General features: G+C 36.3%; 1 protein-coding gene across 8 annotated transcripts in view; it reads left to right on the top strand.

The window, feature by feature from the left end:
* The window catches only part of DOP1A (DOP1 leucine zipper like protein A), a 63017-nt gene that overhangs the window by 30048 nt on the left and 18442 nt on the right, over positions 1-14527 (top strand). For 6 of the 8 annotated variants that reach the window (XM_062608275.1, XM_062608280.1, XM_062608277.1 and 3 more), the window contains exons 13-20: positions 70-99; positions 505-738; positions 3351-3975; positions 5270-5544; positions 6155-6307; positions 10140-10240; positions 11505-11764; positions 12431-14438. In XM_062608275.1, coding sequence (XP_062464259.1) covers positions 70-99; positions 505-738; positions 3351-3975; positions 5270-5544; positions 6155-6307; positions 10140-10240; positions 11505-11764; positions 12431-14438 — 3686 coding nt within the window. The remainder of the gene's footprint in view (positions 1-69; positions 100-504; positions 739-3350; positions 3976-5269; positions 5545-6154; positions 6308-10139; positions 10241-11504; positions 11765-12430; positions 14439-14527) is intronic. The other 2 variants (XM_062608278.1, XM_062608283.1) reach the window with 1 other exon arrangement.

The raw sequence follows: 14527 nt of genomic DNA on the forward strand, positions 1-14527 counted from the left end.
AGCAAAGACTGTTGGAACTGTTTTTTCTGTACCTGTCTTTCCTCAATTCTTTGCTTTCTCATTTCAAAGCCTACTAGAAGTATGAGAGTGCTGTGTCAGGTATGGCAATCAGCCTGTTTTTGCTTTTGTTCTTAATAACTTGTTTGTCTTTCATTCTCAAACTCTTATATTAAGGTTATTAAAATAATAGTAGTAGCATTCTTTAGCCTTATTGTTATGTTTTGCAATGTGTTTGTTCTGTAATGAATAGGATGTAAAATTCTGAAAGAGACCTGAATACTTCTATTTGTTAACTAGAAAGTTAATTTTGTTGTGGGTTTGTTTTTTTTTCAAGTAAAGCATGTATTTTTTTACTCTTGAATGTTAAGATATTAATTTTACCTTTTCCGTGTTCCATACGTTTAGAATACTTACCATTTGCTTGACAGTGCCACTGTTCTAGAAGATAACATTCAAGGTGCAATTTGACGTTGCAACTGATGAGTTTTACTATTACTTTTTTAGGAGACTTACATTGAAATACAGACAGAGCACTTGCCTCAGCTGTTGCTCAGGATGATTTCTGCATTGACGAGCCATCTTCATACTTTGCACTTGTCTGAGCTTACTGATTCTCTCAGGCTCTGCTCAAAGATCCTTAGTAAGGTTCAACCTCCATTGTTATCTGCCGGCACAGAAGGTATCCTGCAGCTTCCTAGTGGACACAGCAGCTCCATGAAAGAATGGGAAAATAAAAAGGTAACTGATTATTGTTTTGTAGCATCTCGGAAAAATGATTTTTATGTGAAAAAATGGGCTAAGTCTGTGCTGAACCGCCTACAAGTCTTTGATTAGATTTGGCTTATCTAGATTTAATATCATACATATGAAAATCACTTCAGAATCAGGGCCTAAGAATGACCTAATCAGGGTTTGAAGTTTGATCACATAGAAGGCTGGACTCAAAGAATTCTCTATTTTGGTTATGTATTTTCCTCTCATCTAACTTAGGTGCATCAGATTAATACCCATCAGTTATTTTACTGTCACTGTTCTTAGAATAATTTAGAGAGAAGCAGAAGAAACAAACCAGCTAGCAGCTCTTCTCTCTTTTAACATTGTCATGTTTGTTCTTTGCAGCCATAGCTCTGTCAGGTATGTTAAATGACATGTCTTGAAATCTGTGTTCTCCAGCTGAAGAAACTAGAAGAATATCATAGAATAATTCAGGTTGGAAGTGACAGTTGCAGGTCACTGCTGAAAGCAGGGCTGATTTCAAAGTCAGATTCTACTTCGAAGTTAGGTCAGGTAACTTAAGATCCTATCCAGCATAGTTTTGAGTATCTCCAAGGATGAGTCATAGAATCATAGAATACCAGGTTAGAAGGTACCTCAAGGATCATGTAGACCAACCTTTCTAGGCAAGCATGACCTAGGCTAGATGGCTCAGCACCCTGTCCAGCTGAATCTTAAAAGTCTCTGATGTTGGGGAATCCACCACTTTATTATTATTGTTATTGTTATTATTATTTATTTTTTTATATATATTTTTTAATAAAGCCTGTCTTAATTGGTGTTGGCCTTTGAACTTTCAGCCACCTTTTTCTTTCAGTTACAACCAATTCTTATCTGGCCATGGCTTCTGTTAATAAATAGAGTGAAATTTTTAATTACCGTATTCCTGAGCTTTTTTATGTTGTGTTTTATAAGACAGAGTTGTCTTTAATGGATTTCTAAGATTTTTTTTGTACATGTTAACACAGGAGGCAGTGAAAGCTATCCCAAACAAATTTTTATTCTTATGCCATCTCTGGTAAAGCAAGATGTAATAAATACAATATATAATGATGTCTCTGTTTATATTTATTCATAAAAGTTATTCAGATTTTTAGATTCTGCTCAAATTTTTTATGTAAGACATCTAGTGATTAGGATGTCAGACAGCAAGACAACCTCTAGGCCTGCTAGGTCTCAGGCAGTATCTGTCATTGCCAGTAAGGTAGCTAGATGTGGGTGTGTGGGAGTGCTCTTTACTGCATTTACTCCCACTTATTCATGCATTTCTATTTTAAGTTTTCCTATTCACCTCACATTCTCACCAGGAAGCAAAGACTGTTCTACCAGTTACCAACAAGACTACAGGGAGTTAAAGCAGCCCAAAAAGCTGCTGTGGGTTCTTTTTTAGTAGAACTCATTCATCAGACTTGTGCATATTCTAAACTGATAGGGAATTAAGGTGAAATGAGTCAGGATGAACTGCTGTTGCTGGAACAACCTTTCTTGTTTCTAGGAGATTACTTTTTTTTTATAGTTGAAAATGGTTAGTTGTTTTTACATGAAAGTTTATTTCTTCTTTTATAATTATAGCCTTGTATTTGAAAGAAATCCCTAACTTCCAAATCTCAGGATTGGTATATTAAAAGAAAGATGCTAGTTGAAGTTGTACCAGGTATATATATATCTATGAATTACGTTTCCATCCGCATTTATCAGACAACTTCTTAAGTCAGAGAACATAAATTTTACTGAGAAATTGGGCTAGCTTTATTAGTATAAATGTGGAAGGGTGAAGAATGTTTTTTAGATTATGAAAGATTTTATTCTTCATTTACAGCTCCACAGTTCACTTGTTTAAGGTATTTTGTCAGCTTACAGTTGTAATGTTAAATGACACTGATCCTGCCTTCCCAACGAGACAAGACTTTAGTAGTTGTGATTCTTCTATTAGTAGTATATCTAGGCAGTTCCTAGGTTAAAATAATTTAATATCTAATGTGTTTGATTACTTGTGCAGTGGAAACTTGAAAAGTGTGATCAGAGAAATGTATACTTTTTCCTAATCCCTTACTGCTTCCCGTTCTTCTCGGCTGGCATCTTTTTGTCTCCTTTGCCTGCAGGTGTTTTTCACTCTTTTGTGACTGCAGCAGTTTCTGATTAACAGATAAATATCTTGTCCTTTATAGAACATGTTAAAATGTAAATCATTAAAAGAATTTTTCTTTTAATGATTTATACCATAAGCAACATAGCTTGATGTCCTGCTTCCTCCTGGAAGACAGGGGTTTCCTTTAATATGTGAATATTTTGGTTTATGATGTTGTATAAATTAGTAATACCTGTGCCTATCACATGTCTTCATGTAATAATATTTGAAGTATTTTACTTGATAAACAAGGCTTTTTCTCATAATAGTTAGCTTGGTCTGGCAAGTTTACTAAACACCAAAACATCATTTTGCATAAAATGTATTTATATGAGTAGATTTTAAACTGTGGAATGAAATTGTTGCTTTTGGATGGAAAATCAAATAAGTGTTTTCACCCTAGAACCTAAATAACACATTTTGAACAAGTGTTAAACTTTTATTTTAGGTGCCGTCAGTTTCACTTGAAAATCCTAATGATGTGTTTGAAGATGGTGAAAATCCTCCAAGCAGTCGATCATCAGAAAGTGGATTCACTGAGTTTGTACAGTACCAGGCAGATACAACTGATGACATTGATAGAGCACTAAATGAAGGTCACGGTGTGCCTGGCATTCCTATTATTGGTAGCACATCCTCAGAGACTGAGACAGCATCAACTGTGGGGTCTGAGGAAACCATTGTACAGCCTTCTTCCATGATGACACAGGGGACAGCAACTCGAAGTGGGAAAACGATCCAAAAGACTGCAATGCAGTGCTGTTTGGAATATGTCCAACAGTTTTTAACCAGATTTATCAACCTGTATATCATTCAGAGTAATTCCTTGTCTCAGCCCTTAGGGGCAGAGCTTCCGCTAGACCCCACTAGAGAGCAAGGACAGACCACAAAATGGGACAGAGAATCACAGGGTGATGCTAAAGTGAAGAAAACAAACAAGAAAAAAACACCAAAAGAATACCTTCCTGCCTTTATTGCTGCTTGTCAGCTGTATCTTGAATGTTCAAGCTTCCCTGTTTACATTGCTGAAGGAAACCGTACTTCGGAATTACATCCTGGGAAGCCCGAAGTTGGTAAGCTGCACTCTTCTTTGTTCTATGCTTTTAAAATAGTTTGTTTGTTGGCTTTTTTTTTCTCTTTTTTTTTTTTTTGCCTAAAAAAAAAAGTAGTAAATAATATTCATGCTTTGCATGTATTGCTTTTTGCTCTTACTCTCAGTAATAGAAGTTTCCTTATGTATCAGTTGGTTTACTTTTTTGAAACTAAGCTATTTTCTTATAGAGTTTTAGGCTATTGCTGCCATGGGATTTGATACTAATTAATATGGGGGTAGCAAGTATAAATTATGCAAACTGAACCCTGAGAGTTGGATCTAGGTTTTCAGATGTTCCTCTCTGTGGATCTCTGATATTTTCCTTGTCATGTTTTGTAGTAACTACAGCTGACATCAAGTATGGTTTTGGCTTCATTTTAGCAATTTTGGATTGATGTGCACATTGATCACTTTGTGCAATACACTGAAATTACAAGCTTCTGTCCAATAAAACTCATCCCAGATAGAAATTAATAGTACTTTGCTTCTATTAAAGGAACAGTTCTTGCAAACAGTTCTTCTAGCTACAGTTGCATTAGAAAGCAAAAAAAAATGGTGGGGTTTATGAAGTGTGATACAGAATACAGAAATGTGATACAGATACAGATACAGATACAGAAATGTGATTCAGATGTTGACAGCTCTGGATTACTGTAAAATGGGACATTTTAGATGGACAATCCTTTCCATCAGTTCGTGAAGTCTTCAATTTACAGTTCTAATTTTGGTTACATTTCTTGTCTGTGACTTCTGCTTCCCATAACAGAGAATGCCAGTGGAACATGGCATGGAGAGCATAGTTGCCATAATTTGCACACCAGCCTTTTCTTCAACTACTGATATGTTTTTGTACTGTAAAAGAGGCTGGTTTTATTGAAGGGTTCCTAAATTCTATACATGGTTTTGATGGTTTGCATTAGTGATGTGACCCAGCTGCCTTAAATCGACAGCAAGAGTCATCAATCTGTTGAGCCAAATTAATCTGATATTGATAGAACATAATAGTGCTTAAATTTTGCTGTATGCTTAATTTCTCAGATAATTGTGTGCTATTTTTAATTGAAGAAATTAAGGAACTGAGCTTCAAGTTCAGAATAATGTTTTTATTTGTAAACTGTAGAACATTATATAGAATTGTTAGGTATATTTAGGCTCCAATTTACATTGCAGAATTAACTGTTGTGGATATAAATTAGAGATTGCATCGTCCTCTTAATTCTAAATAGAAACTTTACATTTTTAAATGAATGTATCTTCTGTGATTTTTATTTCAGACTGTGAACAAGTACAACCTCCGCTGTGGCTACAGACTTTAATGAATGCTTGCAAGCAAGCAAGTGATTTCAGTGTTCAGGGTGTTACTATTTCCCTTGTGATGGACTTGGTTGGATTGACCCAGTCTGTTGCTCCTGTCACTGGAGAAAATCTGAACAGTGTGGAAGCTGCTCAGCCTCTTAGCCCTAACCAGGGAAGAGTGGCTGTGGTTATCAGACCTCCTCTTACTCAAGGCAATCTGAGATATATGGCTGAAAAGACAGATATCTTCAAGGTACAATGCAGTATCTCATTGCTGTTTTCTTTAGACTTCTCTTCCTGGTAGAAACTGACAGTCTTGGCCACTTTACCATTTGTGGTATGGTAAACCAAATTTTCTTGCTGAGTATTTTAGTAAGAGTTGTAACCTGTTAGACTCTAAATGAAAGTACACAGTAAGTTTTCCCACTGTGATTATCTTCCTGACTGCTTGGGTGAAAAACCTTGTTTGAATTAATATTTTTAAAATATAAATGGTAAAATACAAACTCTGCATTTGTATAATTTATGGAAGGAAATTTCCAAAGGATAATCAAGCAGCAGGGCATATTACATAGTTAATTATATTTTGATGAAAATTTATTTCTGGAGATACCTGAGAGTTCTGACTGATTTTTATTTTTATTTTTTTTTTATATATAGTAAATTACTGTGGTGTTTCAAACTATTCCTTATATTCATACAACATACAAACAAAAAGTAATAGTTCTATGGATTGTCTATTGATCATATGTTATCGTCAGATGTCTCCCATCAGTGCATATTGTTCAACATCATCTGAAACTAAAAAAGACGTGATCCTCATTCACTTGTGTCTCTTGCCACTTTTATTCTCATGTACACAGCGTATAGCTTTAACTCTCTGGGACCAGTTGGGTGATGGAACTCCTCAGCATCACCAGAAGAGTGTGGAGCTCTTCTACCAGCTGCATAACCTTGTTCCATCTTCTAGCATTTGTGAAGATGTTATTAGTCAGCAGCTGACTCACAGAGACAAGGCAAGTTGTTCCTATGTTTACTAAAAGATACTGAAAGATGAGTTAAGGATGTAACTATAGAAATATGTTTAGAAGGAGGACTTGGTACCTTAGAGGAGGGTAGAAATAACTTCAGTATTGAAATAATGTTGACTTACATTGATTCAAACATTAAATATACTGGTTATTTTTTACTTGCATGCAGAACATCAGATTTGTCCACCCTTTGACGTTGCCACCTTCTTTCCTATATTCCCACTCAGAAGAAGTCTTAACCTTATGTCTGTAGTAGTTGAGCCCTGTTTTCATGACATCTTGGTGTTTCACAGATCTATGAAGTGTTTGCAATCATAGGAATTTAATACGGATTTTCTAGATTCCATTCCAGTTGTCCTTACCACTTTTCTTTCCCTGTACAGCTTCATCAAATTTAAGCACACTTTTTTTTGCTGTATCCTGACTGCAGTTCAGTCCTCTGATGTGCTCTCTCCTATTTAATCTAATTCTTGCATCTTGTCTAATGATTTCTGCTACTTCAGCATCTAGACTTTATGCTTCCTTTCCTCCACAGAACTGGGAGAAGGAGCAACAGCCAACTTACTGTCATCACCAAGTCTCTGTTGCTTTTCTTGATAATGGAGTTGCATTCCTTCTTTATGACAGTCGTCTGTGGCTCCCTTTATCTATCATTTTGCTTTTTCTTTTCTCTCTCTCAGCTGTGATGTTCTTGCTGCCTTTCTTTTTGTGTCACCACCTTATTTTTACAGTTTGAGATCTGTTTTCAATTCCTTTCCCTTTCTGTAAGATGCATCCATATTAGTCTGCTGCATTTGATATTATTAATTTGCTGTTTCAGCCTTACTTTCCTTTCTCTTTTAAACCAGCAGTGAATCTAGTTGGCTGGTGGGGGTTTGGGGGTTTGTTGGTTGGTTGGTTGGGGTGGTTTTTTTTTCTTTTTTTTTTGTCTTTCTGACGTGTGTTTCTATATTACCTGATTCTGGTTCTTTTCTAAGAGTTAGTGTAAATAGAAGATAAAAAAGAGACTTGTGCTATACAGTTTTGAGCTTCATGTTCTGATGCTTGTCTTGGTTAATTTATTTCCAGATAAAGTGTTTCTGTGAAATTCTTTCTCCGTGTTGGGAAGTGGGGGAATTCCAATGACTAGATACTTTTCTGTGAAGAGGCTTCTGTACAATTTTTCTCCAATCTCATGTAGCCCCTCTCTTCCCTAGTTATTTGTCCTTAGAAAATTTGGGTTCTGTTTCTGTCATGTTTGCCAGTTCTAGAGTGTAACTAGTGAACTGGTCTACCAGTAATTGCCATTGTTCATGTCTTTGTGGGAAATGTGATTGACTGCTGTGCTCTGATTGACATGGATCTGGGTTTCTGAGTTGCCTGTGCATTTCTCTGCAGCATGGGCACTGAGGCTACTCTTTTCTTACTTTCCGTTTCTCAGTCATGTCAAAAGCCATGGACTCTAATTTGGTAGAACTTCTCAAGTGACCAGAGCTGCTTGTTTGCCTTTCCACACAGTTTGGCTTCTTGTTATTATTTTACCGCTTGTTCTGTCTCCTGTTCTGCTACCACAGGTTATAATGTTTGCACATGACCCACCTTTGTGCATTTCTGTCATTCCTTATGGCTACGCAGAGGTCTCTTATCTCACTGCTGGCTGTTTTTCAGAAGTGATCATGGTTATTCTGTTGCTTGCTTCTGTTTTGCTATCAGTTTAGACAATTCAATAAAATAATGTTTTCAAAACCTTTTGAAGCTGGCAGGTACTCAGACTGTTGACAGGTGGTGTTTTTCTTAGGTCTGTGATGAATTTTATGCTAGACAAAGGGGGCTTTTCAGCATTTAGCAACAGACTTATGTAGGAGATGTTATCACTTATCAAAAGTTATGCTATGCTTCCTGATATATGAAGCACATGCTTAGCTTTTACTATTGTTTGTAGGAGTTCTACTTTTCATGATGGGTGCTTGTTTTGGGGTTTGGAGGTTTTTTTCCTTTCCCTCTGTCCCTTAGAAATTTGTTTCAGATGGAGGCTGTCAATTTGACATTTGAGTCGAGGCCTTTGTAATGCTTTAAATTCTAGGTATATGAACTGCTTTTACAGCCTCAACAGAACGAACAATAGAGAATTACTTGTTCATATGCTCTACCAGCTCATGGTTGTGACTTCAGAAGCAGCTACCTTTTTGTCTTTCTACCAGAGAGTAACCAGGTCAACAAAAGTGAATGTGAGCCAGTCTGTCAGTCACTGCACTTCACAGCTTGGCATATTGATAAAACTGCTGATGATTTACAGTTTTACTTATTAGGCAGGTCTGTGAACTGCTGTGACTGTGGATATGGCAATTGCTCATATCTGCCAGCTCTACTGTGAAAACAGTAATTTCTTACATCTTCCCAGCATGGATTGCAAGGGCTTACTGTTATGTGTTGGAGAATTGGTGTTTTCACTCTTTATTCAGCAGATGTTAGTGAGCTGTTTTGTGTGACTGTATATTTTTTGTAGCAGTGGTGTGGGGTTTAGGTGTTTTTCTCTGTGAGAAGCATGTTTTTAGTAAATACACGTGGTGTTTGCTTTACTTTCCAGAATGTTGCTGTTTTTTTTTTTTTTCCCCTTTAGTTTATGCCTGATGTGATCTGTCTTGTCTCCTTTCTGTAAATTTCAGTTTTTCTAGCTTTTACTTAAAGCAGATATTGCTTGTATTAGCTGTCCAAAGCTACTTAAGCTGTGTGTTGTAAATTAAGTCTGGAAGTATGCCAGATTGTCACAGTGGCATTAACAGGTTACAGTTTGATCTCGTTTTGATTAGAGGTAAATATACCTACTGTTCATTCCTTTTCAGTACATATTTAACAACAAAGTGAAAATCTTCCTCCTCTCATCTGTGCTTATCATCTAGTAATTTAGTTTAAGTCCTGATTATATTTGAAACTAATTTTCATGTTTTATTCAGTATAACCATCCTGATTGTCTGTTTACCCCTAAAAGTGCTTAGTAACTTCCTTGTCTTTTGGATAAAGTTGGTTTTAATACATGTACCTGTATATTCATACCATAGCATGGTATTTGCTATTATTTACAGCCTTGCTAGAATAACTCACTGTCTTGATCAGTCACAGTAAAGAGAGAAAGGTATAAAAATTGTTACTTTAATACTACTTTCACATTAAATATTCTGCATATTTTTGCTAGTCATTGGAAGTCCTTTGGGCAGTAAGCATATCCTATTTGTCCAAATAAAACTCTAAGTTCCAGAGCTAAATTTGGCATGTTAGTGATGAACTCTATCTAGATCAAAGCTACTTAGAAAATTCTTGTCTCCCTCTACCCAACCTATTTTCCTTCCCTTATTTCCATGCATACTGTATTTAATCGTACCATTCCAGACACTATCTGTAAAAATTTCTTTTTCTGCTTCTTCTTTCTGCCTCTGTATGCTTGACTTTTCATATTGAAGAGCTTACATGTATTTTCCTGCTCTCTTCATTATCTCTTCTAGTGCCTTGATACAGATAGATAAACTCACTGAAAACAGAGCTGTGCAACCTGTGAGAGTAAACTAGATTAAGTATTTAAAACTTTCAAGCTAAACTTTGAAAATAAGGCTGCCAAGATCAAGATGGGGGAGAATCCTTTCATGCTACTGAATTGTTTGCAGAGACCTACTGCTGCCCACTACTGTTTTTAATGTTAGAAAATAGGATTTGAATGCATAGTCAACAAAATTAATTTTAAGAATTTCATTTTCTCTTTTAAGCTGCTGTATGCATTTTTTTATCCAGCTCTTCTCAGAGGCTTTTGTATTCTGATAGATCTAACTTATAATTTTGTCCACAGAAAATAAGAATGGAAGCTCATGCAAAGTTTGCAGTGCTATGGCATCTCACCCGTGACCTTCATGTTAACAAGTCGTCTTCCTTTGGCCGTACCTTTGACAGGTTAGTGATCATAAGCATGATTCAGTTAAAATAAGTTTGCTTGAACTGCATTACACTGGAAGCATAGAGTGTTTAGAATTCAGAGAACTACAGTGGGAACTCTGAAAGCAAGGAAGGAGGACAAGAAATTAATTCATGTTAGACAAAATTGTTTTCACAATGATGATTATGTAAGCTGAAATTCTTCTGGTAGCTGTAAAGAGTAGGACAGGAATGGTCACATGATTAATTAACCATCACTGTGGTTAAAATATTAGTGCATATTGAACATATGTGATTTCTTGCTGTGATTTGGTAAAAACAAAAACAGGAAAGAGAAGTCAACCTAGAAGTGAATTGTACGAAAACAGATGTAACAGTAAAGCTAAGAACACTTAAGAGCAAAATTACAAATGAACACTAAAACAAGGAAGTTTCCTTGTTTAACATGTGTTTTGTGTAACATGTCATTCATGGCAAGAAGCAGAGGATTTCTGGTGTATGTTCTGGTATCAGACTACCTTCTTAGAAAAAAACTGCATGATCCAGATGCTGAACTTGTCTTCCTCAGCTAACACGTGGAAAAGTGCTTATTTAAATTTCCTAATGTATTCCTCGCTGTAGGAAGCAGAGTTAAATATTGTAATTTCTTTGGCTTGATAGTGTCACTCATTGCAGACATGGTGATAAATTCTGTTCATACAGCAAAGAGCGAATGAATGTCTACTACTGGAGAATGTAAAACAGTCAGATAAATTCAGAGTCCAATATATATTGGTTTTTCTGCAAGTCTCAGAAGGATTTTCAAGGCTAAAACTATTGAAAGAAGAAAATAATGACAGTAGGGAGTGCTGAATTGTCAAGTATATTTCCCTTCTCTGTTCTTGAAGAAAAATCTTTGAATAAGTTATCTTCTCTTTCCCATGCATCTGTGTGAATTGGCTTTTAAAGTTTTATCTTTAAAACTAGCAGTTATTTGGCAACTACAGTTTGTTTTATTAGTAGCTGTACAAATACTTGAACTGACTATACAACTGCTGCTATTAGAGCAGCTGTCTTAACTGTCTTTATCACTAGCTCTTTCTGGCCTTTTCTTCATTAGGCTAGAGTAAAATACAGAATTTCAGGTTGAAAAGCTTGAATTCCAAAGAAAATACTATATAATACGGAGAAGACACTTGAGTAGGTACTGACATGCTGAAATTTATCATATATCAGATAAAAATGGGATTATTCTGTGAGTAGTTTAGAGTTTATGCTAGGTTCATTCTTCTTTCTGTTCTAGATCTTTGTTTATCATGCTGGACAGCCTTAATAGCTTGGATGGTTCTACGTGGTCAGTGGGACAAGCCTGGTTAAATCAGGTGCTTCAAAGACATGATATCGCAAGGGTTCTTGAACCTTTGCTCCTACTGCTTCTCCATCCAAAAACTCAGCGAGTTTCTGTTCAGCGAGTACAGGCTGAATGTTACTGGACTAAATCTCCCTATCACCCTGAAGAAGAAAATGAAAAACATTTTATGCAGAAGTTTAGCTGTGCTGATGGTATGTACATAAGAAGACTGTAGGAAATTCCTTATTTAATTTCTTTGTTATTTGCATGCAGCATTAAAAACGTAGGAATTTTTGAGTGTAACTGGCAAAACGAAGTGCTGGAATAGTTACTGCTATAATATGTGCATTTGTGCATGTTTTTTCTAAGTTTGGATATCCCAAGCATCATTGAAAGTTTTATTATTCTCAAATTAAGATGATATGCAAGTATTTTAATGCACAACTAGATTTCAGTAGATCTTAAGAATATGGCTTGAAAATCATGAAATTAACTGCTTTTATGAATTAGGACCTCTAATGTGGGGCAGACTGAAAACATACTGATAAGTTTGAAAGCGTTTGTATGTATTGTGTAATCTTAGTCGCATACTAACAATTCTTTTTTATGAAAACACAATCAGATAAGATGGCAAAAGGTTTTATGGGAGAACTATATCATTTTGCTACGGTCTACTGCTAAAGTAATCTTGCTTTGGTTATGTGAATGCGTGTTGTTGCCATAACATTATTCTTTTTCTGATGTGAAGTGGAAAGACACTGTTTACAATGCCTTTATAATTTGAAGTCTTATTAATAGTTTAAATTCAAATTTTTAATTCTAAATTCTGAAAACCAAAGTATTACATTTATAATTTTTTTTTTTTGCTTATCTTTAAGCATTTTCGCATGTGCCTGTAAGCCAAGAACAACTTATTATACCCAAAGAAGGCAATGAAAAACAACTTACTATGGATGAAATGGAGAACTTCAGCCTGACTGTCAACCCTCTGAGTGACAGGCTTTCTTTGTTAAGTACCAGCAGTGAGACTATACCAATGGTTGTGTCTGACTTTGACCTTCCTGACCATCAAGTTGAAATACTGCAGAGTTCTGACTCTGGCTGTTCCCAGTCATCTACTGGAGACAACATCAGTTATGAAGTGGAAACAGAAAGCCTGAGTGCTCAAGATAGCTCTCAGACTCTGAGAGAAGACTCACCTGATGAAATTGTGCAACAAGTGGTTACAGATCTTATATGCAAAGTTGTAAGTGATCTTGGAGAAGAGGCTGAACCAGTTAAACATAGGCTGCATTCTGAGGATACTTCATGTAAATTCAATCCTTTGGATAACTCTGTGGAGGTGACAAAAAATGAAGATCAAAATATTCAAAGTAGCCAGAGTAGTTTGCTTAGTAACGACAGCTCCCAAGTGCTATCGGCCTCAACTGAGACTGGACTTGAGAGCTTAGGAGATGAAATTTCTAGAAATAACTCTTCACCCTGTATTGCAGAAAGCCAGCAGTCCCTCTCTGATCTCACTCTTTCTTCCACTGAATCAAAGTCCAGAAAGCAAAGCCACAGTAGTATCCAGTTCAGCTTTAAAGGAAAGCTACCAGAAAAAATGTCAGAAAAAGAAACAATTGTAAAAGAAGCTGGTAAGCAACCAGGTGCAAAACCTAAGGTGAAAATAGCCAAAAAGAAAGATGAAGAAAAGAAGAAAGCACAATCAGAAAAGCTTAAACAAACAAACATCTTCTTTAGTGATGGTCTTGATTTAGAAAACTGGTACAGTTGCGGAGAAGGAGAAATTTCAGAAATAGAAAGTGATGTGGGGTCCCCAGGAGTGCGAAAATCTCCCAACTTTAATATCCATCCATTGTATCAACATGTGCTGCTTTATCTCCAGCTCTATGACTCTTCAAGGACATTGTATGCTTTTTCTGCAATTAAAGCAATTCTGAAAACAAATCCTTCGGCTTTTGTAAGTGCTATCTCCACTACCAGTGTCAATAATGCATACACGCCTCAGCTTTCATTGCTCCAGAATCTTCTTGCCAGGCATCGGATATCTGTTATGGGCAAGGATTTCTATAGTCACATCCCCGTTGATTCTAACCATAACTTTAGGAGTTCTATGTACATAGAAATTCTCATCTCCTTGTGTTTATACTATATGCGGAGCCACTATCCAACTCATGTTAAAGTAACCTCACAAGATCTAATAGGAAACCGTAATATGCAAATGATGAGTATAGAAATTCTGACACTTCTCTTTGCTGAGTTGGCAAAAGTGATAGAAAGCTCTGCAAAGGGCTTTCCAAGTTTTATTTCAGACATGTTGTCCAAGTGCAAGGTACAGAAGGTGATCCTGCATTGTCTGCTGTCTTCTATCTTCAGTGCACAGAAATGGCATAGCGAAAAGACGGCTGGAAAAAACATAGTGGCTGTAGAGGAAGGTTACTCTGAAGACAGCCTTATAAATTTTTCTGAAGATGAATTTGACAATGGTAGTACTCTGCAGTCCCAGCTTTTAAAAGTACTTCAGAGGCTGATTGTGCTGGAACACAGAGTAATGACTGTGCCTGAGGAAAATGAAACGGGCTTTGACTTTGTCATAACAGACTTGGAGCACATTGGTCCCCAGCAGCCGATGACTTCTCTTCAGTATTTACATTCCCAGCCAATAACCTGCCAAGGCATGTTTCTCTGCGCAGTGATACGAGCTTTACACCAGCACTGTGCCTGTAAAATGCATCCCCAGTGGATTGGCCTTATCACTTCTACGTTGCCTTACATGGGAAAAGTTCTTCAAAGGGTGGTTGTTTCAGTGACTCTTCAGCTCTGCAGGAACTTGGATAATTTAATTCAGCAGTATAAATATGAAACAGGATTATCTGATAATAGGTATGTGTATGGTATGTAGAGGTGTATAATCTTTTTAAGCAGATTTGATTATGTTGAATTACTTTACAACCAGATTAACTTGTTCTAAA

This window comes from Pezoporus occidentalis, unplaced genomic scaffold (assembly GCF_034315485.1).
Source record: "Pezoporus occidentalis ecotype Australia unplaced genomic scaffold, CSIRO_AGI_Poc_V1 ctg13, whole genome shotgun sequence".
In the NCBI taxonomy this organism is placed as follows: Eukaryota; Metazoa; Chordata; class Aves; order Psittaciformes; family Psittacidae; genus Pezoporus; species Pezoporus occidentalis.